This window comes from Boleophthalmus pectinirostris, unplaced genomic scaffold (assembly GCF_026225935.1).
Source record: "Boleophthalmus pectinirostris isolate CB_2022bp ecotype Guang Dong unplaced genomic scaffold, ASM2622593v1 HiC_scaffold_3, whole genome shotgun sequence".
NCBI lineage: Eukaryota > Metazoa > Chordata > Actinopteri > Gobiiformes > Gobiidae > Boleophthalmus > Boleophthalmus pectinirostris.
Window position 1 is genome coordinate 8,567,374 of NW_026571299.1, and position 27,614 is coordinate 8,594,987.

General features: G+C 41.5%; 1 protein-coding gene across 2 annotated transcripts; it reads right to left on the reverse strand.

Moving 5' to 3' along the window:
• Nucleotides 1-105: 105 nt before the first annotated feature.
• LOC110165872 (TBC1 domain family member 2A-like) lies at nt 106-26,659 on the reverse strand. 2 transcript variants are annotated; one of them, XM_020931061.2, is made up of 16 exons: nt 24,934-26,659; nt 23,270-23,354; nt 23,096-23,137; nt 19,125-19,236; nt 17,717-18,042; nt 16,902-17,113; nt 15,602-15,841; nt 14,181-14,396; nt 12,575-12,729; nt 12,383-12,488; nt 9,171-9,362; nt 7,838-8,031; nt 7,635-7,755; nt 6,338-6,523; nt 3,957-4,078; nt 106-2,671 (listed from the first exon to the last, which is right to left on the reverse strand). In XM_020931061.2, exons 1-16 carry the CDS (start codon nt 26,020-26,022, stop codon nt 2,416-2,418), a joined length of 3,654 nt encoding a protein of 1,217 aa, XP_020786720.2. In that variant the 5' UTR covers nt 26,023-26,659; the 3' UTR covers nt 106-2,415. The 2 variants fall into 2 exon arrangements, with proteins under 2 accessions (XP_020786720.2, XP_055016657.1); XM_055160682.1 differs by lacking the exon at nt 23,096-23,137.
• Between the last annotated feature and the right edge of the window lie 955 nt (nt 26,660-27,614).

Genomic DNA, 27,614 nt, shown 5'->3' on the forward strand with positions numbered 1-27,614 from the left:
GATTATTTTTAAAATAACCCCGGAGATAAACGAGGGACCACTGTAGACCGATGTAGCGAAGACTGCAGTGGGCATTACACTGGAGAAACAAAACAGACATTTCAATCAATTAATCAATTCAGTTTTATTTTTTCCACAATTTTTAATTATAATCCCACAAGGCACACATTTATACATAAATATATTCATGCAGTTGACATATATACAGTATTACGTATGCCCTTATGTGTTAAATGTGAAAAAAACATGGACTCCCGAAGTTACTGGGTAATTTAGAGGCTTGACAGGTTCAGTTTTTGGTTAAATTACAACCACAGACAAGACAATAAATTAATAAAAATAAACGCAAAAAGGAAAAAATAAAATCATAAGAGAATGTACCAGCACAGACGAGATAGCAGCACAGGACCACAGTCTGCTGTACATCTCCCCACTCCTTTGAGGATAGTGATTTAAAGATCTGAGCCAGAGGGAAAAAAAAAATAAAAAATTTGAGAGGGGAGTTAAAGAGGCTATTTTTGTTAGGAAAGACAATCCATATTTGAACAAAAAAGGGTCTTTAACATCATCTCTCTCCTATTTTAAGTCCATCCTCAGACCTAAATCAAAACAAAAATAGCAGTTCAGTAAACCCAACTAACAAACTCAAAATGTAAACAAATTGGTGTGTTAGTTTTACAGTAGTCTCAGTGTAGTTAGCTCCTCACTTCAGGCAGAAATAAGACAGTATCCACCAAAACTTGCATCTAGTTGACAAAATTGAATCTTTCTTTTGCCGTGGATCCTACCTGGACGACTGAGGGATTACACAGACACAAAACAAAGTCTAAACAAACATTCATTTACTGTTATTAAAACACGATCATCCTCCACAAGTCTCCGAGTGAGTAAGAACTGGAGCCACCCTGCCCACAGCTGTAACAGAGGCAGGTGCAGCAATAGCAGCAGAAGCTTTAGTGTAAAATACAAAAACATGTGTAGCTTTGGCAATGAAAGATCTGTTGGATAGTAACTGTAAAAGTACGTATTTTATTATGTATTTTGTTTCATACTACTTTTACCCAAATACACGTGCCCATTTTGCCCCATGTTTTTTTTACTTGTTTCGGTCATGTATAGGTAACTTTATTTCACGTACAAAGTAGAGCCCATTTTCTTTTACAAAATATTATAATATTATGAACAACCTGAAACTTTAAGAAAATTGTAATTTCAACACAATGTTTTAACATGAACTTGTATCCAAATAGGGATAAGTCCATTTTTCTTGGAAAATCCTGCACTCCACTTTTCTCATTTTTGACATTTTGCTGATGAGGGTGTCACGGTCAACAGTCAAAACGATCGTCCTTTAAGAGCATTTGGAAAGAGACAAGTCTTCATTTGTGCTGCTCTGGTGGGAGGGGCCACGTACAGAGACACTGGAGATGCTGATATGCTCAGTGGCGCAGAAAATTACCAATATTTTAAAAGAAAATATAATTAAAATATTTTAATAGAAAACCAGCCGAGGGCCAGATTAAAGGTCTTGGAGGGCCAGATTAAAGCCCCTGGGCCGTATGTTTGACACCCTTGATTTAGTGTATTCCAATTCCTGACCTAGTCTCTCAAGAGAAATGAAATTGAACAGAGGCACTAGGTGGCGCTAACCTGGCTAGGCCGGAGTGGGACTGAAAATCCTGTCCCGTTCAGACCTCTAGTACAAAGTTTCTACTCAGGTACATGACTTAAAGGACACATATTATTGTACTAAAAGCAAACCTGGAGTTGTATTCAGTTGCTTCACACTAGTTCAATGAATCTTGTTTAGTAAATCTGCTCCCTGTGGTCACTGAACACTGAATTTCCCCAGGATTGTGCTGTCATAAGTAAAAACCCTGAAGAGTATTTAAGTCTGTAAATCATTCGACTTCTTTTTGAGTATTTCTGCTGTCAAATTGGGTTCATGAATTCAGTTTTATCCTCACGGTAATTCCCTTTGTTGCCAGTTGCTCCACCAGATGTCAGTATTGGGAGCCCCCAAGCTGGAAAATAAAGTCTGGTTCATAAAAAAATACATTATTTTAAGTTTTAAATATGAGTTACCAAAGCAAAGGTGCTGTTTGACAAGCAAATAATGCATAATATGTGACATTTATCCAAAAAAGTACACGCTTTTAAAGAACTAAATAAGTACATGTCTTGACTTTCTCTCAAGTACTTGACTTTTACATGAATATCTGACATTTACAGTACCCATGACTTTTATTCAAGTATTTGATTTTTACCAGAGTACTTGAGTTTTACTTGAGTACTTGCCTTTTACCTGAGTACTTGACTTTAACTCGAATATCAGACATTTACTTGAGTACTTGACATTTTCTCATATACACAACACTGTAGAGTACTCTTGACTTTTACTCAAGTACTTTTTTCTCATATGCATGACACCGTGTATTCGTCTTCGCTGTTGTTGTCAAACACCTCCTCCTCCTCTTCCTCCTTCGCTCCCTCCGCTCCCTCCTCTTCGTCCGTGCTCTTGCGGAGGCTGCGCTGGGACATGAAGAGCTGCTGCTGGCGTCGCAGTTCACACAGCTCCCTCTGGAGGCGCTCCAGGTGAAGCGTGCGTCGATTCTTCACGGCGCGGCGGGAAAACGGGTTCAGCTCGTCAAACGCGATGGTCGACAGCCTCCTGTAAGGAAAAAAAAAGAGTATAATCGCTATCGTCTCTGTGTAACTACAATCAGAGGGACAGTGGCGCATTTAAAGGTTGTACAGAGGATTTTTTAAGGGAAGAGAAGTACAGCGACAGACTGGGACCAGAACCAGAACCAGACCAGGATTGAGACCGGGACCGGACAGAGACTGAGACCAGACCGGGACCGGACCGGGACTGAGACCAAGACCAGAGCGGGACTGAGACTGGGACCAGACCAAGACTGAGACAGAGACCAGAGCGGGACTGAGACCGGGACCAGAACCAGACCAGGATTGAGACCGGGACCAGACAGAGACTGAGACCAGACCGGGACCGGACCGGGACTGAGACCGGGACCAGAGGGGGACTGAGACCGGGACTGAGACCGGGACCAGAGCAGGACTGAGACCGGGACTGAGACCGGGACCAGAGCGGGACTGAGACTGGGACCAGACCAGAACTGAGACAGAGACCAGACCAGGACCAGACCGGGACTGAGACCAAGACCAGACCGGGACTGAGACAGAGACCAGGCTGGGACCAGACCGGGACCAGACCGGAGGCTCAGAGCCCACGGCAGGGCTGGAGCTCAAAGCTGAGGCTCGGAGTCCGCTCTGGTCCCACTCTGGTCCCGCTCTGGTCCCGCTCTGGTCCTGCTCTAGTCTCCATCTCAGTCCTGATCTGGTTCCGGTCTGGTCCCGGACCTGGATCAGTCCTGGTTCAGTCTGTGTGCGGTGCAAAAGTCCGACATCGCAGTCACGGAAGTCACGTAAACAGGAAACAGCCTTTATCTGTTTTTTCCATTTTTCATTTAAACACAAGTTCGAAAACTGAAAAAATGAATCATTATCCATTTTTTCGTTTTGGTTTTGGAGACAAATAATGAAGAAAATAGTTGGTTTTTTTTGTTTTCTTATTTTTGGTTTTATATTGAAAAACGAATGAACGGATTCACACACACGGATTCAGCTCCACTTAAATGAAGCTCGCAACACTAAGGTCACAGGAGCGAATTTGGAGTCCAGACAGATTTTTTTAACAGGGAAAATAGCGAAAAAAATAACAGAACAAAAACACCAGGATCATGTAGAGCAGGTTTTAGACCAAATAACAGTCAGTAGGAGCCAGAAAAGCTGCACACAAACTACTAAAACATCCTGAAGTACGTTTGTTTGTCAATGTCCCTGTAATTACAACTGCAGCCAAGTACAGTACACTACTCCACCCACAACGGTCTAACCAGTTCCAGGACTAAACCAGGACTAAGCCCAGGACTCGCCTGTAGTCCAGGACCGTTTTGGGCAGGATCCTGAAGTACTGGTAGAGCTCCAGGTTCGTGGACAGCTGGAGGATCTCTGGCTCCTTCATCTTAAACATGGCCAGGCAGAACCGGAACAGAACCTGCACAGGAAAAGTACTTCAAGTAATCAAAAGTAAACAGTAGCTTGTTCAAGTGTTTACTGTATGATAATAAATTTCAGTAGAATGAGTAGTATGAACAAAAGCAACTATGTTAGGGTGACCAGACGTCCCTATTTACTCGGGACAGTCCCAGTTTTGAGTCCTGTGTTCCCTGTCCCAACAGATTTATCCAAAACCAGTGATTTGTCCCAGTTTTATAAAAGAAATGTCCCAGGAGTCCTTATTTTTGACCAATCTGATCCTTACCAACAGTAACGAGAGGCATAAATTGTCATTTCTTTCAGTAAAATACAGAAAACCTGCTTAAAAATGACCAAAACGTGAAGAAAATACGACTATACTGACTCACATGTAAGTCATCAAATGAGCTGAGAGCAGAGATATTTTCCTTAATTATGCACTTGTTTCACCATTTTATTATTACAACCACCACAAACAGGGGGTGTCCCAGTTTTTTATTTTGAAAATCTGGACACCCTAAGCCAGGGGTCACCAACTTTTTTTTTTTCTCTGGGGGCTACTTTATCGCTCGGGTCGGACGTATAACAGAATTGTACGACACTGATGACGCAGATTATATTCTTTAAAAACCTCCACACTTTCTTTACATATCAGACAAACTGCACGGTCTTTACACTGAACAAAAAAATAATCGGTCGTCCACTGTTCTTTGAAAATTCTGCGCTCTCTGTCAACTTTTCGTACTTTAACACGAGGCATTTTTCTGTTCTTCGGTGGCAGGTGATGAAAATTCGGTGGCAAATTCGGCGGCAAATACGTAAATAAGGTGTATACTTATTTAAATATAAATACTTCACATAAATAACCTTTTTTAATTGAAAAATTCAACCAAGTACAAGATGCTGACGTGTTATTATTTGCCAAAAAGTATTTTTTTTAAATGAGGTCATGAGAACTTTTGAGAATTGTCTCACAGGGCCAGTTCTAGTGGTGGGGCAGAGGGGCAGAGGGGCCGGTTAAAGGGGCATAGTGGGCCACAGTCAGCCCACGGGCCTTAATTTGATGGCCCCTGCTCAAAGTTATGTTGACAGAAAAATACTCTGAAAAATAAAGAGAGTATTTCATATTTTTGGGGTATTAAATGTTAACAGATGACATATTTAGAGCAGCATGTTACCTTTTATTATTTTAATGAAGGTACTGCACATTGTATCAGGTTTGGGAAGTCGTCGTGTACAGTTTTGTATCATGTTTTTGTATATTTATGGAGAATTGTCGTCATTTGGTTACGGACAGAATCGTACAGCTAACCATAAGGAGGGTTTGAATAAGGCGCAGGAGAGATTGCTTAATTACTGTATTTTTCTGACTATAAGGCGCACTTAAAATCATTTAATTTTCTTAAAAGTAGACAGTGCGCCTTATAATCTGGTTCGCCTTATGCATTAATTGTGGTTGTCCTTACTGGCCTCAAACTGATTTTATGAGGTGCACGGCGCTCAAAAATCTGTCAAAATGTTTTAGTACGACTTTGGTAAAACTACGAAGCCGCACCGCTTGATGGATTGTCGGAGTATTACGGTTACTGTAGTCAGGAGCCTCGCAGAGTAAGTCGTGTCCTTTAGTCCAACCGAAGCTGACCGCAGAAGTGCACAAAGAGCGAGCTGTTTTTTTCAGCGCTTATAGTTTATGCAAATTAGCCATGTGGTTTTAAGTTTCATTTCTCTAAAACATAAACAAATGTGCGTAAAGCTGCATTAAACACATGATTACTCAGTGTATGTTTGAGTCCTCCTTAGTAAGAAAGAAAAAAACTAACTTAAATGATCCACCCACATTCACATTCATAATCCACATTCACCAAAACAGGGAGGCGACGCCGGGTGAATTACGCCACGAATCCAATCTGCCAATGGATCGTGAATGCCTGGGATAAGGGATCAGTCAAGTGTCATCTGTTTGTTTCGCTTGATGTGCCTTATAATCCGGTGCGCCTTATGTATGAAAATATACGAGAGAATTCAACATTATTGATACTGCGCCTTATAGTCCGAAAAATACGGTACTCAGACATGCTTGGATGACATTAAAAACCTCGTCAGGCATGTTTTTGATGAAGGAACAATGGTAAGAAAGCTCAAAACAATCGATTTCGCTTAATACCCCCTCTTTAACTCGTACATGTAACTGAGTAAATGAAACTACTACTAAGTACTGCCCACCTCTGCTACTGTACTATTACTACTACTACTACTGTTACTACTGTTGGGTGTGTACCTTGCTGCCCTCGTACAGGAAGGTGTCCCACAGCGGCAGGAGGATGTGGCTGGGCAGGACCTCCACGAACACCACCAGGAACCAGGTGAAGGTGGCGGAGGACACGTCCACGCCGCACTTGTCCACGTGAGAGGAGAGACGGGGCAGCTTCTCACTCAGGAAGTCCTTTAGCACCAGCTGGTCTGCCTGGGAACAACCAAATCACAGGAGAGGGGTCAGAAGGATGCGGGGCAAGTAGAGAGGAGGTGGGACAACTAACTAGAACTCTACAACAATGGATGAAGAGACAGTTCCACAGCTCCCTAAGTAGAAACACCTCCTCCCGTCTCCTCCTTACGCTAGAAACCATGCTTGTTTACAGTCGGTGCGTCATTCAGAATTGTTGTTGAAGTTGCCTGAAGTCCAGAAGTAATTTACCGACCAACGAGTCAGTCAAGTCTTTAGACCCTTTGTCCATTCAGTCTCGCCATCGCTGGAAGGAATCTCCAAGAATCACCTTAGTTTGGATTCACTCCTTTTCCCCTTCTCTACTTCTTTCAGTGACCACAAAAACTGACTTTCTTTTGCGGCGAACTGGTCGTGGATTCAGGGTTCCCACTCTTTTTCATTGACAAAATTTCAAAACTTTCCCATGACTTTTTCATGACCTAAAGTTAATTTTTCATGACCTTACAGCACCTACATGTGTAGAATTTATCAGACTTTTAGGGCTAAATATGAAATGTTAACTCTTTCCACTCACCTTATGGTTTGGTATTATATTTTTTTAACGTTCAAAATACTGTTGGTGCCTTTATTAGTCAGGCTGGAGCCACCTAGTGCCTGTGCTCAATTTCATTTCTCTCCAGCAACTAGGTCAGGAATTGGAATACGCTAGGCAGTTTGCAAGAACCCCTGAAAGTGCAAGGGGAAAGACGTTATTTTTGCCATTGCCGTTGCAACAAACTTTGTGCAAACTGCGAGGAAACGACAGTTTCAAAAGGTCTCTAAGAATCGCTGCGTTGGTCTAGCGTCTTGCATATGTGGAATGTGTGGGAGGCAAATGTAAACCACCAATCCCAGCGCACCGGCGAGAAATATGGGAGTTTGATTGACAACCTAACCCCTACCACATTCAGTTGATGAATTCTTCTTCTTTTTTTCTTGTTTTTTTTTTTATCATAATTACAAGGCTGCTGCATCTGTATAACAATATTTCATTGACAATTTGAAACGAAAAAAAAAAAAAAAAAATCAATCATTCCAGATCTTTTGACCTCTTTTGATGAGGTAACAACATTAGAACATGGAGTTGTACCTGCGACGCGACCAGGCTGGGGGTGAAGTAGTCTGGAGGCATGATGTTCTCCACCACGGCCTTCAGACCCCAGAACGTGTCCTCCTCAGACTCCAGGACCAGCAGCAGCAGTCCAGCAATCCTTCAACAGCCAGAGCCAGGTTTAAACAAGGCCTAAAACAGACCCGAGAGATCCTAACCAGGTCTGTAAACCCAGGACTGACCTGTTGAGGCCCTGGCAGTACCCTATGGACGGGTTCTCCCAGCTGAAAGCCAACAGGATTCTCCGGAGCTGCTGGAGGGCGGGGCTTGAGGGAGAGCTGAAGTTGTGATTGGTGCAGAGCGTCCGGGGCAAGTCCAGATCGATCTGCCTGGACCAGGGTCTGGACTGTGGGGTGGACTCCATCTGCTCACAGACCTAAGAGAAGAAACGGCACAACTACAATCAGTAAATCCATGTAAATCTGTGTATCGTTCGTTCATTTGTTTTTCAATATAAAACCAAAAATAAGAAAATTAAAATGATTTGTTTTTTCAGTGTTCGATTTTGTGTTTAAATGAAAAATTGAAAAAACAGATTACGGCCGTTTCCCATTTCCGTGACTTAAACTGTGATGTTGGACTTTTGCGCATACGGATTGAATCAGGACTAAAACAGGTCCAGGACCAGACCAGAACCAGACCGGGACTGAGACAGGGACTGAGACAGGGACCAGACTAGGACTGAGTTCAGAACCAGACCATAACTGAGACCAGGACCAGACCGGGACCAGAACCAGGACTGAGACCGAGAAAGAAAACGGGACTGAGACCGGGACTGACACTGAGACCAGACCAGAACTGAGACCGGGACCAGACCGGGACCAGAACCAGGACTGAGACCGAGAAAGAAAACGGGACTGAGACTGGGGCCAGACCAGGACTGAGACCGGGAACAGGACCAGGACTGAGATCAGGACCAGATTGGGACTGAGATCGGGAATGAGGTTGGAACCAGACCAGGATTGAGACCAGGACTGAGACCGAGACCAGGACCAGGACTGAGACCGGTACTGACGCGGGGGCAAAACCAGGACCAGATCGTGATTGAGACCATGATTGAGACCGGGGTTGAGACCGGAACCAGACCAGGACTGAGACCATGACCAGACTGAAAATGATTTAGTCCAGGTTTAGTCCAGTTTTAGTCCTGTTTTAGTCCTGGTTCAGTCCTGGTTCAGACCGGCATCTCAGTTTAAGTCACGGAAAAAGGGGAAATTATTCATTTAAACACAAAATTGAAAACCGAAAAACCAAATCATTATCTGTTTTTTCATTTTGGTTTTGGAGACAAATAATGAAGAAAATAGTTGTTTTTTTCGTTTTCTTCTTTTTGTTTTTATATTGAAAAACAAATAAACATACACAGATTAAAGTACCACTACTACTACCACTACACACTACTGCTACTTTTATGAATTACTACTAAACCTGCTACTACTACTTCACTTCTTCTGGTTTAGTCCTTGTTTAGTCCTGGTTAAGTTCTGCTCGGGTTTCTTCCTCCTGGTACAGTACCTGCTGGTATTGGAGTGGGTCCTGGTCCCTCTGAGTCCGCGTCCGGATGATCCAGTTCCAGACTTGGGGCCTGAAGTGGGACGGGATTCCAGTCCGGATCAGGTTCTTCAGTTCCGGGGAAGCGCTTAAGTTACCGCGGCAACTGGACATGTGCTGCTCCCACCGAGCCACAAGGGGGCGCTCAATGGCATCCTGTGGAGAAACAAGTCAGCAGAGGTGGGACCAAGCTGTTTTTGCAAGTCTCAAGTAAGTCTCAAGTATTTGACCTGAAGGCCGAGTCAAGTCTCAAGTCAAATACAAGCAAGTCCAAGTGGAGTCTCAAGTCACGGGTCATAAGTCCAAGTCAAGTCCAAGTCTTTAAACCAAAGTATCAAATAGAGCTTAGATTTTTACAATTTATATGAATTTTAAGATGAATTGTAAATTAAATGTCTTGACAGGATCTTAGAGAGAGTCATTACAGTCAGAATAGAAAGAATTCAGATTTAGAAGTGCTTCTCAAGTCTTAGGCCTCAAGTCCATTTTACTAAATCCTAAAAATAGTGACTCAAGTCTGACTCGAGTCGAAGTCATGACTTGCAAGCAGTGTTGGGAAGGTGACTTTTAAAATGTATTCCCCTACAGATTACAGACCCCAAAATGTAGTTTGTAACGTAATCCATTAAATTACTTAAAGTGAGTAACATAATCTGAATACTTTGGATTACTTGATATTGTCGTGCTTTTTTGAAACTACATGAATGCACCAACCACATCCTGAAAATTCATGTTTGTTCTTTTCAAATTGTCTGAGCCCAAGTCTCCATGAACAGACTTTTGTTTAGTGTAGAGAAGCAAAGGCTAGAATCTTAACATAAGAAGTTTTATCTGCTAAAAGAAAATAAAAAGTCCAGTCTTTACTTGACCAAATTAAAAATATTATTGATAGGGAAATTATTTTTATATGAGATCACTGCTGCCTTAAAATATGTCCACCTACTGTTATGTGTCATATTGTTTAGTCCTGGTTTAGTTCTGGTTTAGACCTGGTTTATTCCTGGTTTAGACCTGGTTTAGTCCTGGTTTAGTTCTGGTTTAGTTCCTGATTTATTCCTGGTTTAGTCCTGGTTTAGTCCTGGTTTAGACCTGGTTTAGTCCTGGTTTAGACCTGGTTTATTCCTGGTTTAGTCCTGATTTATTCCTGGTTTAGACCTGGTTTAGTCCTGGTTTAGACCTGGTTTAGTCCTGGTTTAGACCTGGTTTAGTCCTGGTTTAGACCTGGTTTAGTCCTGGTTTAGACCTGGTTTAGTCCTGGTTTAAACCTGGTTTTAGTCCTGGTTTAGACCTGGTTTAATCCTGGTTTTTAGTCCTGATTTATTCCTGATTTAGTCCTGGTTTAGTCCTGGTTTAGTCCTGGTTTAGACCTGGTTTAGTCCTGGTTTAGACCTGGTTTAGTCTTGGTTTAGTCCTGTTTTAGTCCTGGTTTAACCCAAAATGTGAAAACAGGAAAATACCGCTGTGTAATCCATTTATTTCAACAAAGTAACTGTAATCCAATTACCACTCACTGAAACAGTAACTGTAACTGAATACAGTTACTCATAATTTGTACTCTGATTACTTAACTCTGGTACATGTAATCTGTTACTCCCCAACACTGCTTGCAAGTCCCCACCTCTGCAAGTCAGGATACATTTTTGGTTTATTTAATCCTCTTCATCATGGGAGATAAGTAGGGCTGGGCATTATGAAGAAGTTGCCGATACCATACACATCTCGATACAGTGCACTTTCGATCCAATCCGATATAATTTCAAATAGATTCAATTTGGTTCAATAAAAATAAAGGCTGTGATACTAAAAGTCTTTGTTAAACCACTTCTTGGGCAAAGTACATATTAAACACAAACATTTAAATCATCAAAACTGTGAAAATGTGAAATGTGTCGCATAAACGAGTTTCTTTCCACTAAACAAGCAACAAAACTATAGCTGTAACAAAATAATTGAATAAAATATACCAAAAAACACTCTTGGCGATATATTGATACAGCAGCCCATTACATCGATACTGTATCATCACATTAAACGATACGATATATTGATATTTCAATATTTTTGCACAGTCCTAGATATAAGGCCACAAAATAGTTACCTCCGCCAAGGAGGTTATGTTTTTGCCAGCGTTTGTCTGTTTGTCTGTTTGTTTGTCTGTTTGTTTGTTTGTTTGTTTGTTTTTGTCTGTTTGTCTGTTTGTTTGTTTGTTTGTTTGTCTGTTAGCAACATAACTCAAAAAGTTATGGACCGATTTTGATGAAATTTTCAGGATTTGTTGGAAATGTGAAAAGGAAGAACTGCTTTCATTTTGGGGGTGATCCAGAAGAAATCCTGGATTCTGGATCACTTTGAAATTTTAGTTAACATTGTGGTAAATGGGGCCAAAAATTTTGTTTCTCAATATCTCGGTTAATTATTGACCAAACCCCATGAAATTTGACTCAGGGATGGACAATGGGATCCTCTTTCATATTCCAAATTGAAAGATACGAGACAAATATTTATGGAAAACACAATTAATATGAGGGGGACTGTAGTCCTTGGCGGAGGTCTGCGCTCTCTGAGTGCTTTTCTAGTTTAAATTTACTTTGGGATCAATAAAGTATTTATCTCTTTATGGGGTCTGGAGCATTTATCAAGAGAAAAAGAAGAATGTCATGACTAATATTTTAGCCTGATTGGTTGCAACAGTGGAACAAACCGAAAAGCCAAACTTTTGTTACATCCCACAAATGCACAAAGTAGTTACCTTCTGCAAAGTATCACATTTTCAAGCTAAATAAAGAAAGTACATCTGTCTGCATATCATGTTTGTTTCAGTTTGTTTGGGTGCTTCACTTTGGCTTCACACAAACCTCAGTGCTGCTCTGTGATTGGTCCTCCCTGCTGAGTGAGTTTGAAACTTACAGCTGGAGAAATTCAAGATGGATCCTCGTGATGTTTGCGAGTTCACAAACTGCAGCTGTACAGGTCAGACCACCTATGGATCAGACCCTGCTCAGCTCGGTTGGACCTAACCCTGAACATTGAAACCTGTTGATATGACCTCCAAACATCTTTGAGACATAAGCCTCTCCACTGCAAAAGTATCAGCACAGGCAGGAGTCTTTGGTTTAGTCCTGGTTCAGTCTTGGTTTAGAACTGTTTAGAGTCAAGACTTTAGTCCTGGTCTGTACCTGGTTCTGCTGAGTCCTCAAATCTGGAGCCTGGATCTTGGCCAGTAGTGTAATATCTTCCACCTCAAAGTGTTGTACCAGAGGAAACCCGTACTGGTCCCGTTCCCTAAGACAAGGATCATTATTACAGGGGTTTAAAGTGACTGTAGCTGCTGGAGGAAGACCTGTTCTAGTCTGTGTGTGAGCTCTGACCTGTTGACCTGGACTGAACTGTGCTCCTGGCTCTGCTCCTGGTTCAGAGTGTCCTGGAGGAGCCTTCTGAGGGCCTCACTCTGGGGCCCGTCCCTCAGACTGACCTCCTGCAGTTCCCTCAGGAACCTCAGGTGCTGCTCCCTCTGGACCGAGGCCTGGAACAAACCAAAACACAAACAGTCAAACACAAAACACCACAGGCCAGAGGAGACTTGAGTCTGCTCTAGACTCTGTTTATCGATCTTAGATTAGGTTAGTTTGGGTTTGATTTTGATGTGAACATGGTCCAGGTCCTGGTGTTTTAATCCTACAGGGTTCCCACTCAATTTCACTGAAAAAATTTCAAAACTTTTTCATGACTTTTTTTATTACCTAAAGCAGACATGTCAAACTCAGGCCTGGGGGCCAAATTTGGCCTGCGATATAATTATATTTGGCCCTTAAGATCATATCAAAAATGTATTAGAGCTGGCCCACAGATAGGCTATAGAGAGATTATTAATTTAAGATTTTGTTATTATTTTATGCTATTATTATGCTTTTGTGCTGTGCTCAATGTTTAAGCAAAAACTATTATTAAACATTTATTTTAATGAGAAAAGGTTTAACATTACATATCTCGAAAGAAGAGAAAACCTGCAGATGCTGAATTTTTTTCAATAAATATTTAGTTTGGCTCACGACTTAGTCCCAGTTTTTAATTTTGGCCTCTGTGAATTTGAGTTTGACACCCCTGACCTAAAGTGACTTTATGGCACCTACATGTGTAGAATTGATCAGACATTAAGGGCTAAATCTGAAATGTCAATCCTTTCCACTCACCTTATGGTTTTGGATTATAGTTTTTTAACATTCAAAATCCTGTCAGTGCGTTTAATGTCGTCTCTTTTAAACAAAAGGTGCAAACGTTTGGAAATAATCATAATAGCCTAATGAAAACTTAACAGAACGCTGTAGCTGCGTGAAAGAGATACTAAAATTCCAAAACTTTTCCAGGCCTGGAAAATGACATTTTTAATTTCCATGACTTTTCTAGGATTTCCATGACCGTGGGAACCCTGATCCTAGTTTAGTCCAGGAATAGTTCAGGTTTAGTTTCGGCTTTATACAGATTTTGTCCCAGTTTACATGTAGTTCCGGTGTCGTCCCAGCTTAGTCCTGGTTTAGTCCTAGTTTAATAATGGCCTAGGTACAGATAATGGTGCTTGTCTCCATGGAGATGTTATTGCTTTGCCTGGAATGTTCCATGATATGACATTAAACACATATATCTAGCATTTATTCATCACGGCTGTTTTTATTGCTCAAAAATACAATAATTCTCTTGGTGAATAGGGGCGACTCTCCACAGATCTGACGTGTAATGTAGTCTATAGTTGTCTCCCTTGAGATAGTTTAATCTATACTGCGGAACATTCTAGACGAAGCAATAACATCTCCATGAGGACAAGCAGGTGACAGACCCTCCAGCAAAAAAAGTCTAAGGTTCAGATCTGTTTAGTTTTAGTTTTGTCCCATTTTGTCTCTGGGTTGGTTCTGTTTTAGTCCTAGTTTAGACCTGACGTAGTCCGGGTTAGTCCGGGTTAGTCCTCTTTAGTCCGGAGACCTTGTTCATGAGGACCCTCTGGCCCTCCGTGCTGGTCCTCCACAGTCCGCTCAGGTGGTGGATCTCAGAGTTGAGGAAGTAGTTCTGGTTCCTGAAGGCTCTCAGGTCGTCCTGGAGGTTCTGGTTCTGCAGGATCAGGGTCTGGACGCTCTGCAGGTCCACGTCTGAGTTCTGCTCCGACCACTGGGTCACGGACAAGGACAACTTCTCAATCACCTGCAACGAGAAGGACGTTATTGATACTACAAGTATTACTACTGCTACTGCTACTACTACTACTACTACTACTACTACTACTACTACTACTACTACTACTACTACTACTACTACTACTACTACTACTACTACTACTACTACTACTACTACTACTACTACTACTACTACTACTGCTACTACTACTACTACTACTACTACTACTACTACTACTACTACTACTACTACTACTACTAGCTACTGCTACTACTACTACTGCTACTACTGCTACTACTGCTACTACTACTACTACTACTACTACTACTACTACTACTACTACTACTACTACTACTACTACTACTACTACTACTGCTACTGCTACTACTACTACTACTACCGCTAAAGCTACTGCTGTTACTACTGCTACTACTATTACTATTACTCCTACCTCTACTGCTACTACTACTAATGCTGCTGCTGCTACTACTCATACTACTGTTACTACTACTACTACTGCTACTTCTACTGCTGCTGCTACTGCTGCTACTACTACTACTACTACTACTACTACTAAAACTACTACTGCAACTGCTACTACTCATACTACTGTTACTACTACTACTACTGCTACTTCTACTGCTGCTGCTACTGCTGCTACTACTACTACTACTACTACTAAAACTACTACTGCAACTGCTACTACTCATACTACTGTTACTACTACTACTACTGCTACTGCTACTTCTACTGCTGCTGCTACTGCTGCTGCTACTACTACTACTACTACTACTACTGCTACTACTGCTACTACTACTGCAACTACTTCTGCTGCTACTAAAACTACTACTGCAACTGCTACTACTACTGTTACTACTACCACCACTGCTGCTACTGCTATTACTACTGCTACTACTACTACTACTACTACTACTACTACTACTACTACTACTACTACTACTACTACTGTTACTACTACTACTACTACTACTACTACTGCTACTACTAAAGCTACTACTGCAACTGCTACGACTACTGTTGCTGCTACTACTAATACTACTACTTCTATTTCTACTACAGCTACTGCTTCTACTACTGCCACAACTCATACTACTACTACTGCCACTACTACTAATGCTACTGCTGCTACTACTCATACTACTACTACTGCTACTAATACAAATACTACAGTAAGTACAGTAAGTACTACTACTGCAGTTGTTACTTTTCACCTGCTGTTTGGCGATGTTCTTCTCGCTGAGTTCTCGGATTTCCTTCTTCAGGTCCTTGATGATTTGGTCCTTCTGGTTCAGGCTGGTCTGAAGGTCCTCGAGCTGGACTTGGGTCTCTAACAGGCGCCTCCTCAGATCCCGGTCCTCCTCAGTCTGGTTATGATCCTGCTGGTCCAGTCTACTAGACCGCTTCTCAGACTGACACATATTCAACGCCTTCTGAAGAACCGCCACCAAGTCCTGACAAGACCAGAAACCCAAGAAAGAACATTTGGTTTGTATGGTTGGGACCTGGTTTAGTCTTGGTTTAGACCTGGTTTAGTCCTGATTTAGTCCTGGTTTAGTCGCTGTGCAGTGAAATCCTTGTTGAATTTGGGTTTAGTACCAATATATTCTAATATAAGGTCTGGTTTAGTCCTGGTTTAACTCAGATTTAGTCCTGGTTTAGATCTGGTTTAACTCTGATTTAATGGCAGTTTAGTTCTGGTTTAGTTTTGGTTTAGTTATGATTTAATTCTGGTTTAGTTCTAATTTAGTTCTGGTTTAGTCCTGGTTTAATTCTGATTTAGTCTGGCTTTAGTTCTGGTTTAACTTTGATTTAATTCTATTTCTGGTTCAGACCTGATTTAGTCCTGGTTTAGTCGCTTTGTAGTCCTGGCTGATTTTGGATTTAGTCCCCATTTATTCCAGGGTAAGGTCTGGTTTAGTCCAGGCTTAACTCTGATTTAGAGCCAGTTTAGTTCTGGTTTAGTCCTGGTTTAGTTCTGGTTTAACTCTGATTAAATACCAGTTTAGTTCTGGTTTAGTCCTGGTTTAGTTCTGGTTTAACTCTGATTAAATACCAGTTTAGTTCTGGTTTAGTCCTGGTTTAGTTCTGGTTTAACTCTGATTAAATACCAGTTTAGTTCTGGTTTAGTCCTGGTTTAGTTCTGGTTTAACTGTAATTTTTCTCTAGTTCAGTCCTGGTCCAGACTTGTTTTAGACCTGATTTAGTCCTGGTTTAGTCCTCATTTAGTTGTTTTGTAGTCCTGGCTGAATTTGGATTTAGTCCCCATTTATTTCAGGCTAAGGTCTGGTTTAGTCCCGGTTTAGTCCATTGGTTAGCTCTGGTTCAACTCTGATTTGGTTCTGGTTCAATCCCGGTTCAGTCCTTATTTAGTCCTAGTTTAGTCCTGGTTTAATCGCTGTGTAGTCCTGGTAAAATCCAGGCTAAGGTCTGGTTTAGTTCTGGTTTAGTCCTGCTTTAGCTCTTGTTTAGTCTTGGTTTAGTCCTGGTTTAGTCCAAAACATGGTCCAGTACCTTCTGGTCCTGTAGTTCTTGCTGCAGTCTACTCCTCTCGGTCCATGACGAGGTGTTTCTCCTGAGGAACGAGCGGCTCCTCCTCCTCAGAGTCACGTGACCTAAAGTTGTTGAGGTTTGGGCGGTAGTGGACGGGGCTTTTGACGGTGTGGGCGTGGCTTTCGGTGGTGTGGGCGTGGCTTTTGACGGTGTGGGCGTGGTCTGAACATGTCCTATTAAACCAAACAGAGAAGAGTTGATCCAAATTGGAAATGGAATAAAGGTTAGGGTTAGGGTCCGGTCTGGTCCTAGTCTCAGTCCTGATCACCCGACAGTCTACGTTGGTGCACCTCCGAGTCCTCAGTCCTGGTTTAGTCCTGGTTTAGTCCTGGTTCAGTCCTGGTCTGGTTCTGGCTGGTCCCAGTCCCAGTCTCAGTCCCGGTGTCAGTCCTGGTGTCAGGCCTGGTCTGATCCCGGTCTCAGTCCTGGTCTGGTTCTGGTCTGGTCCCAGTCTCAGTCCTGATCACCCGACAGTGTACGCAGGCACACCTCCGAGTCCTCAGTCCCGGTTTAGTCCTGGTTTAGTCCTGGTTTAGTCCTGGTCTCAGTCTCGGTCTCAGTCCTGGTCTCAGTCCTGTTCTGGTCCTGGTCTCTCTCCTGGTCTCAGTCCTGGTTTAGTCCCGGTCTCAGTTCCGGTCTCAGTCCTGGTCTCAGTCCTGGTCTGGTCCTGGTATCAGTCCTGGTCTCAGTCCTGAAGAAATTTAATTTAATTTTTTTTCGTTTTCATATTTTTGGTTTTATTTTGAAAAACACATGAATATGCAGTAATTACTCACCTGAAATGGACTTTGTTTTGGTAGATTTGAGATCTTGTCGTGTGTCCTGATCGTCTGTCGTCAAATCTTTGCTCAGACTGACTGACGATTCTTCTTTTCGACTTTCTTCTTCTATTCCTGTATTCTGATTGGTTAGCGTCACTTCTGTATTCCTATTGGCCGCTGTGGAATCTCCTTTGTTGTCATTGGTCGCCTTGCTCCCAGTCGCTGGTGCTTTTCCTGCGCTATGATTGGCTGATGATGTCGTGGGCGGAGTTGGAGGCGGGGTTGGTATGTGGAAGACGCTCTGGGACACCTCAGTCGATGAACGTTTCTTCAGACTGTTCCTGTTTGGGAGAATTGACAGTGGCTTTAGTCCTGGTTTAGACCTGGTTAAGGATTGTTTTAGACCTGTAACCATGTAGTATAACACAAAATGTACAAAACAGCAAAATACAAACATCAGGATCATGTAGAGTGGGCTAAAATGAACCCCAATCCCAAACACACTTTTTACACAATCATAGCCAGTTTTTGTAGCTTTTGAGGTATTAATAGAACTAGTTTCTACAGCCAAACTGTGAGTAGTTGTAGTAATAGCAGCTGTTGTAGTAGCAGTATTGGTATTAGTATTATTAGTAGTATTAGTAGTATTAGTACCATAGTACCAGAAACAAAAGTAGAAATCAGTGGCAGCATCAGTGGTAGTAGCAGCAGTAGTAATAGTAGTAGTACCTGTAGTACCCTTTGTAACAGCAGTAGTACCTGTAGCATCAAAAGCAGAAGCAGCAGTCGTCGTAGTAGTAGTCGTCGTCGTAGTAGTAGTAGTAGTACTAGTATCAACATGTAAATCTAAACCTACTTGACTTACGTAGCTTATGCCGTGCAGCTAAGCCGGTCCAGTTGGTTTAGTTTTATTTGTTGATAATATTTTATCCTTGGATATGTCAAAATTTGCATCAGTAGTGGTAGTAGTAGTAGTATCTGTTGCATAAGAAGCAATAGTATTAGTAATAGTAGTAGTATCTGTTGGATAAGACGGAGCAGTAGTTAGGGTGACCATATTTCCGTATGTGAAAACCCGGACACCTTACGGGGGGTGGGAGGTCGGGCCTCGCGTAGTAGTAGTACTAGTACTAGTAGTAGTAGTAGTAGTAGTAGTAGTAGAAGTAGTAGTAATAGTAGTAGTATCTGTTGTAAGCATGTAGTATAACACAAAATATACAAAACAGCAAAATACAAACATCAGGATCATGTAGAATGGGCTAAAATGAACATTTTAAGGCCAAAATGACAAGGCTCACTGCAGCAGTTACAGAGAGAGGGACAGTATTTTCTCAGTGTTAAGTGTATTGGAGCTAGAGTTGATGGAGCCCCCATGCTCACTTCCTGTTTGGAACGTGAAAGACTGTGGGTGTAGGATACTCACTGTAGCTCGATGAAAGGATGCTTGAGGCTGAACTGAAGAAGAAGAGGTTGACTTGAAACTTCTTCTGTGTTCACCTCCTTTGAACACTGTAGCTGAGGGAACAGCTCTGCCTCTACAGGACAGGAGGAGAACTGAAGAGTTAGACCTGTTCAGTGACAATGGCAAAGGAGAAATTCAATTTGTCAACTGGACAAACGTGTGCACCAGCGTCTGCCCAGAACTGAAGAAGCAGCTTTGATGAGCTGCGAAACGTTTGAATTGAATTTCTCCTTTGTCAGCGTGACCGAACAGGTTTAAAAGGAGGACTTGTAGAATTAGCAGTAAACATGACCTAGTTGTGTCAAAAACACAGGACATAATCACCAAGATGAACAAAACACAAAATCACCAAATGACAAGTGAATTCTGGAGGTTCTGAGCTTTCACATGAGGCGTGGAGAACCCGAATCTTGTTTTTGTCCAGTGCAGTTGGTAAACCCAGGTTCAGTTGTGACCGCAGTTCTTTATTTAAACCAGTATGAGCCATAGACTGTAAATATAAATGGACACATCTAACCCACTCGCCACCTCTTTCCAAACAGGAAGTGAATATCTACTGTTTCCAGTTGACTTTACACTGAAAAACTGTCACCTCTCTCTGTAACTGCTGCAGTGAACTCATCATTTTGGTCTTAAAATGCTCATATTAACCCAATCTACATGATCCTGGTGTTTTTATTTTGCTGTTTTTATCTGTAAAGTCTTCAACATTTTTCAGGCCAGGGACCCCCAAATTGAAGGAGAGCTGGAGCAAAGACCCCCTACGATATATATATGGCAGACAATTGTATTTTATATTAAATTGGGCCTAGTTTTGTGTATAAACAGCTGCTCTGTTATTGTACATTCAATACTATGGGGGTTTCCATCGAAGTCGCTTAACAAGTCCAGGCTTATCCTGAAATCCTGAGCTGAATCTACTGTAGCTCCGTCTCCGGTTTAAGACTCGACTCGTTCCACGAAAGAAATAAACCTGAGTCTGACCAAAACTAATTCAGGCCTGAGGTTAAAGCTGCAATTTGGGCTCGCTGTGAGTTCTGAAAAACTGGCGAAAACTGTGACTTTTTTAATGATCTGACTAAATGAGAGAGGAGACACGTTGCGCACGGACAAGAGTTTGATTTGGGACACTGAACTTTTCCGGTCATTCTGATCTGAGGAGTGAGAGGAGACGTCTGCGGAGCCTGGTTAATGTGCCCGAGGAATGAAGTTGCCTGAACCCTTCCCGATGCGTGGTAGATATGTGCAGTGTTGGGGAGTAACAGATTACATGTACCAGAGTTACGTAATCAGAGTACAAATTATGAGTAACTGTATTTGGTTACAGTTACTGTTTCAGTGAGTGGTAATTGGATTACAGTTACTTTGTTGAAATAAATGGATTACATGGCGCTATTTTCCTGTTTTGATATTTTGGGCTATATCCCTTTTTTTTCCCCCCACTCATTGCCAGACACTAAACCAGGTCCAAACCAGCTCCAAACCAGCTCCAAACCAGGTCTAAACCAGGTCTAAACCAGGTCTAAACCAGGTCTAAACCAGGTCTAAACCAGGTCTAAACCAGGACTAAACCAGGACTAAAATCAGGTCTAAACCAGGACTAAAACCAGGTCTAAACCAGGTCTAAACCAGGATTAAACCAGGTCTAAAACCAGGTCTAAACCAGGTCTAAACCAGGACTAAACCAGGATTAAAACCAGGTCTAAACCAGGTCTAAACCAGGACTAAAACCAGGTCTAAACCAGGTTTAAACTAGGACTAAACCAGGACTAAAACCAGGTCTAAACCAGGACTAAACCAGGATTAAAACCAGGTCTAAACCAGGTCTAAACCAGGATTAAAACCAGGTCTAAACCAGGACTAAACCAAGACTAAAACCAGGTCTAAACCAGGTCTAAACCAGGACTAAACAAGGACTAAAACCAGGTCTAAGCCAGGTCTAAACCAGGAGTAAACCAGGACTAAAACCAGTTCTAAACCAGGACTAAAACCAGGTCTAAACCAGGTCTAAACCAGGACTAAACCAGCTCTAAACCAGGTCTAAAACCAGGTCTAAACCAGGACTAAACCAGGTCTAAACCAGGTCTAAACCAGGACTAAACCAGGTCTAAACCAGGACTAAACCAGGTCTAAAACCAGGTCTAAACCAGGACTAAACCAGGTCTAAACCAGGTCTAAACCAGGACTAAACCAGGTCTAAACCAGGACTAAACCAGGTCTAAACCAGGTCTAACCAGACTAAACCAGCTCTAAACCAGGACTAAACCAGGTCTAAACCAGGTCTAAACCAGGACTAAAACCAGGTCTAAACCAGGTCTAAACCAGGACTAAACCAGCTCTAAACCAGGTCTAAAACCAGGTCTAAACCAAGACTAAACCAGGTCTAAACCAGGTTTAAAACCAGGTCTAAACCAGGTCTAAACCAGGACTAAACCAGGACTAAAACCAGGTCTAAACCAGGTCTAAAACCAGGTCTAAACCAGGACTACAACCAGGTCTAAACCAGGACTAAACCAGGTCTAAACCAAGTAATCCAAAGTATTCAGATTACGTTACTCACTTTAAGTAATTTAATGGATTACGTTACAAACTACATTTTGGGGTATGTAATCTGTAATCTGTAGGGGAATACATTTTAAGAGTAACCTTCCCAACACTGGGTATGTGTGGAGCTTCAGTTCTGCTGTGCGTAAAAATGAAGCTGGAACAGAATTCTTCACACGCAGCCTAACAAGAAACGATCAAATCCGGGCCAATGTGTTTGCAGTTTGACAGGGAACAGAAGCGAACAGACAGAACCCACAGAAAACCAGTTCATCCTCATACTTCAAAAATTAAGAAATATTAAAAACAAAAAAGTCTAATCAACCGTAGATTTCGCGATCGCCTTGCAGTACCTCCTGTGAGTACCTATTGACATACCGTCTCTTTACGCAGGACAAACTAATATTAGGCCTAAACTATGGCTAAAACAGCAGGAGTCAAGGTCTAAACCAGGACTTAAAAACAACTAAATCAGATCCACACACGATCTGAACCAAGTCCGAGCCGGAGTAAAATCTCAGTTCACCAAATACACACCAGGCGGACTGTGAATTTCCCTCATTTATTTGTATTTCTTGGTGTGAGGTTGTGGGTCAGATTCCAGGACTAATCCTCCCTCAGCTGACTTCTCCGCACGAGGATTACACTCAGACAGAAAATCCCAAACACACTTTTTACACAATCATAGCCAAGTTTTGTAGTTTTTGAGGTATTAATAGTACTGTTGTAGAAGCAGTATTAATATTAGTAGTATTAGTAGTATTAGTAGTATAGTACCATAGTACTAGAAACAAGAGTAGAAATTGTAGAAGCAGTAGCAGCATCAGATGCACTCGTAGTAGCAGTAGTAATAGTAGTAGTACCTGTAGTACCCTTTGTAACAGTAGCATCAGAAGCAGCAGCAGCAGTAGTAGTAGTAGTAGTAGTAGTAGTAGTAGTAGTAGTAGTAGTAGACTTACATAGCTTATGTAGTGCAGCAGGTCCAGTTGGTTTAGTTTTATTTGTTGATAATATTTTATCCTTGGATGTATCAAAATTTGCATCAGTAGTAGTATCTGTTGCATAAGAAGCAGTAGTAGTAGTAGTAGTAGTATCTGTTGGATAAAAAAGAGCAGTAGTAGTAGCAGTAGTAGTCGTCGTAGTAGTAGTATTACCTGTTGGATAGGAAGGAGCAAAAGTAGTAGTAGTAGTAGTATCTGTCGTGTAAGAAGCAGCAGCAGTAGTAGTAGTAGAAGTAGTAATAGTAGTAATAGTAGTAGTAGTAGTAGTACCTGTTGCATAAGAAGCAGAAGTAGTAGTATTAGTAGCATCTGTTAGATAAGAAGGAGGAGTAGTAGTAGTAGTAGTAGTAGTAGTAGTAGTAGTAGTAGTAGTAGTAGTAGTAATACCTGTTGCATGAGAAGCAGCAGTACTGGCAGTATTAGTAGTATCTGTTGAATAAGAAGGAGCAGTATTAGTAGTACCTGGAACATAAGTAGCAGCAGTAGTAGTAGCAGTATTAGTAGTCCCTGGAACATAAGCAGCAGTCGTACTTGTACCTGTAGTAGTAGTAGTAGTAGTACCTGTCATATCCTTCGTAGGTGTGCGTATCCATCGCTGGAGCTGCAGCTGTTGGAGCCAGTAGAACTTCAGCTTGTCACTCTGAGCCTAAAACAACACAAATAGTAGTAGTAGTAGTAGCAGCAGTAGTAGTAGTAGTAGTAGTAGTAGTTTATTTGGTCATTTTGCAGCACTACAAAACAAAACTAAACTAAACATAAACTACAACCCCATGGATCACGACGGAAAGGGTTTGGGCTGAAATAAAAAGTACTTATAATGCCTAACCCTTTTAAACAATGACAGAATTCCAAGAAAGAAAAGCAGCAAAAACAGCAAGTTTGCATTTAAATTTCACTTACGACTTACTGTATATATAAGAGACAAAATATAAATGAAAACAAATAAACTGTAATGTATAATTCATTCATTCCAGAGCTCTCTCTCTCTCTCTCTCTATATATATATATATTTTTTTTTTTTTTCTTTAAGGCTTCTACAGAGTTAGACTTTTAGATTATTCTATATACCATATTTTTTGGACTATAAGTTGCACTTTTTTTCATGGTTTGGGTGGTCCTGAGACTTATATTCTAGTGTAACTTATATATTAAAATTTTAGACTCTAGTCTTGTGTGTCAGTATCTGCTGCTCCTGTTCCTCCTGTACCACTGTCACTTGGCTCTACTGCTCATGTCTCCTGCAGAAAGAGCCTCTGTCCTGTCTGTATCATGTCAGTCGATCGCACCATTACTTCTGCACCACTGAACAATTTAACATTTAAACAAACTTATAAAGACACTGAGAAGACTGAACACAAATGCCCCCAAAAACAAAATCATATTTTGCAGATTACAAACTGAAAGTAGTGAAATCTGCAGCTGAAAACTGTAATCGAGCAGCAGAAAGAAAGTCTGGAGTGAGTGAGAAACTTGTGAAACCAGAAGGATGCACCATGAAACTTTCCTGGAGTCACTGGATGGATGGACAAAGCCTGAACTTCAGTGACACCAAAACCATATTGTCGGGATTCAGAAAGGCTGGAATAATTCTAACTGGAACTGATGCTGAGTCTGACGACAGCGACACAGAAGAGGAAGCGGCGCTCTGTTTACCTCCGGAGGTCAAGGAGTTGCTCAGAAGTGACACCGAGGATGAAGAATTGAATAGATTTAGTGATTTGGAGTGAGATGGAGAGTTTGTTAAACTTGTTCTGTTCTGTTGTTTATGTTATAGTTTATCTGAAGAACTGTTCATATGTGACATTAACAGCCTGTTATTCTCTGTTCTAATGTTATTACTAGAACTTCCCTTTCAAGATGACATGTCGGTTCCTGGTCCCCCTAAAAGTGCGACTTAAACTGCTCTGTTTTTTTTTCTTCTTCATTACGTATTTTTTGGCTGGTGTGACTTATACTCCAGAGCAACTTACAGTTCGAAAAATACGGTACTAAACTAAATTAAACTAAATTAAACTAAACTGCTTTTGTCATTAAGCAAAAATCAAACACTAAATCAGTTGCAGTTGTTACAGTAAACATAATACTTGGTTTGAACATTTTTACCTCTTTTCTGGGGAAATTTGAAATAAAAATTCTATATATACTCTCCTTAAGTGTATGATAATTCTGAATCTTAACTCCATCTGTCCAACTTTGCATGTTCTCCCTGTGTCTGCGTGCGTTACCTTCAGTGCGACGGTCCTCTCAGGTGTGTGCAGGTAGAAGACGCCTGGCTCCGCCCCCTCGCAGGTGAACGAGGCGTAGCTCAGACACACCTGCCCCAGCGGCGTCACATCGCGCGGCGTCCTGTAGTAAACCAGCGAGTTCCTGTCCTCCTCGAACACGAACCAGCGCTGCTTCCACGCCTTCAGAGCCCCGCCCCTTTTCAGCAGGTAACCGCGGAGACAGGGGGCGGGCGACGGCAGCTCGGCGGACGAGGGCGGGGCCTGGTCTGACGTGGGCGCGGGAAGCTCAAAAGGAGTTTCGGCGTCAGAAGGTGCGGTTTGAAAAGAAAGTGGGTTTTCCGACAAAGTGGGCGTGGTTTGGTCCAAAGTGGGCGGGGCTACTGTTAAAGGGGCGGGGTTTGTCATATCCGGAGTAGGCGGGGTTTGTTTTTGATCGACAGAAGCACATTCAGCTTCCTTTATTTCGATCTTTGACTCAGACGAAGTTCCCGAAGCTTCGCCAACTTCGTCCGAACAATGTACCCGCTCTGAAGAAGGCATCATCACTTCTGTTTTTTCTGATTGTACATCGTCTTTTTCAACTAAATTTTCAGATATTTGTAAAAAATCTGGTTCTTTTTCAGATTCGCCAACCTCTTGTTCATTTTCACGAAGACATTCTGCCGTCATCTGGTCTTCTGAAGTAGGATCGTGAGCTTCTTTTAAGGTGGAAAGCTCCCCAGCAGCTTCTAGTTTCGACTTGTTTAGATCACAGTTTCCACCTTTACTTAAATCCTTTACGTCGTCATTTAAGGTATTGGAATTATTACTTACTTTAGTCATTTCTAGCTCAAGTTTGTTCTTATCCGATTCTCCTGCTTCGGGATCATTCAATCCACAATCATTTAAGGCGGAATTGTCATCTCCATCCCTTCCCATCTGAGATACGCCAACGCATATCTCATTCGAACCAGTGGATTCATCTTTTAAGGTGGAATCGTCATTTTTAGAAGCAGAAAGGTCCTGATTATTTTGCAATCCATCATTTAAGGTGGAATTCTCATTAAGTTCATTTTGTTGTTGTATCTCAGGGATGTTTTCTGGCTCCATTTTGTCTTCTAAAACAGTACTGTCAAATCCAACAGACACATTTTCAGATTGAGGAGAATTTTGTTTGAAAATCTCATATTTTGAGACAAATATCTGCACTTTGTTTTGTCGTTTATCATCCAAATGAGAATCTGGACCAACCTGGAATAAGGAAATATCTTTTGCTTCGTGTTCAACTTGTGTCTAAAGAATTTGAAATATTGGTCTTAATTTTGTTCAGATTCCAAATGGGTTAAGTTCAGTTTAAGATTTAAAGCGTAGTTTCTGTTTTTTCTCCTGTGACTTTTATTTTGTAGGAGCAGCACTCATGGTATAACTCCACAGGGCTTTTATTTTGAAGGAGCAGCACTGATAGTATAGTTCCACAGGGCTTTTATTTTGAAGGAGCAGCACTGATAGTATAGTTCCACAGGGCTTTTATTTTGATGGAGTAGCACTCATGGTTCAGTTCCACATGGGCTTTTATTTTGAAGGAGCAGCACTCATTGTATAGTTCCACAGGGCTTTTAATTTGAAGGAGCAGCACTCATGGTTTAGTTCCACAGGGCTTTTATTTTGAAGGAGTAGCACTCATGGTTTAGTTCCACATGGGCTTTTATTTTGAAGGAGCAGCACTGATAGTATAGTTCCACAGGGCTTTTATTTGATGGAGTAGCATCATGTTTAGTTCCACAGGGCTTTTATTTTGAAGGCACACATGGGCATTTTGGGAGCAGCACTGATAGTAGTTCACAGGGCTTTTATTTTGAAGGAGCAGCACTGATAGTTATTTTTTATTTTGAAGTAGCACTCATGGTTCAGTTCCACATGGGCTTTTATTTTGAAGGAGCAGCACTCATTGTATAGTTCCACAGGGCTTTTATTTTGAAGGAGCAGCACTCATGGTTTAGTCCCACAGGGCTTTTATTTTGAAGGAGCAGCACTGATAGTATAGTTCCACAGGGCTTTTATTTTGATGGAGTAGCACTCATGGTTTAGTTCCACAGGGCTTTTATTTTGAAGGAGCAGCACTGATAGTATAGTTCCACAGGGCTTTTATTTTGATGGAGTAGCACTCATGGTTTAGTTCCACATGGGCTTTTATTTTGAAGGAGCAGCACTCATTGTATAGTTCCACGGGGCTTTTATTTTGAAGGAGCAGAACTCGGGACTCTGGAAAAAAGCACATGAAAAATCACAAGAAAATATTTTTTTAAACTGTTATAAAATACTTAATTATGTTACTTAAAGCTTCAGTATGTAACTTTCTGGAGGTGTCTGCTGCATAATTCCATGGCAATAGAAAGTTAAAGCCATAGTTCAGAACATTCTCCATGGAAACAGATAAGTTTTGTGCCATATTGTGTAACATACTGTGACTTTAAGCAAAAGTACAGATACAGGGGCAAGTAAAAGTACTCAATAAATATAAAATAAAAGTACTGAGGTAGAAAATTTAAAAGCCAAATGTGTTTTTTATGAATTTTTCTCAACTGATTTTTGTATGACGGGGTATTTTACTTTTAGATCACCATGTTACCTTTTATTGCTTCAAAAATGCAATATTCACTGACAGTAAAGTGTTCTAACATGTTTTACAAGTTTCACTTTCA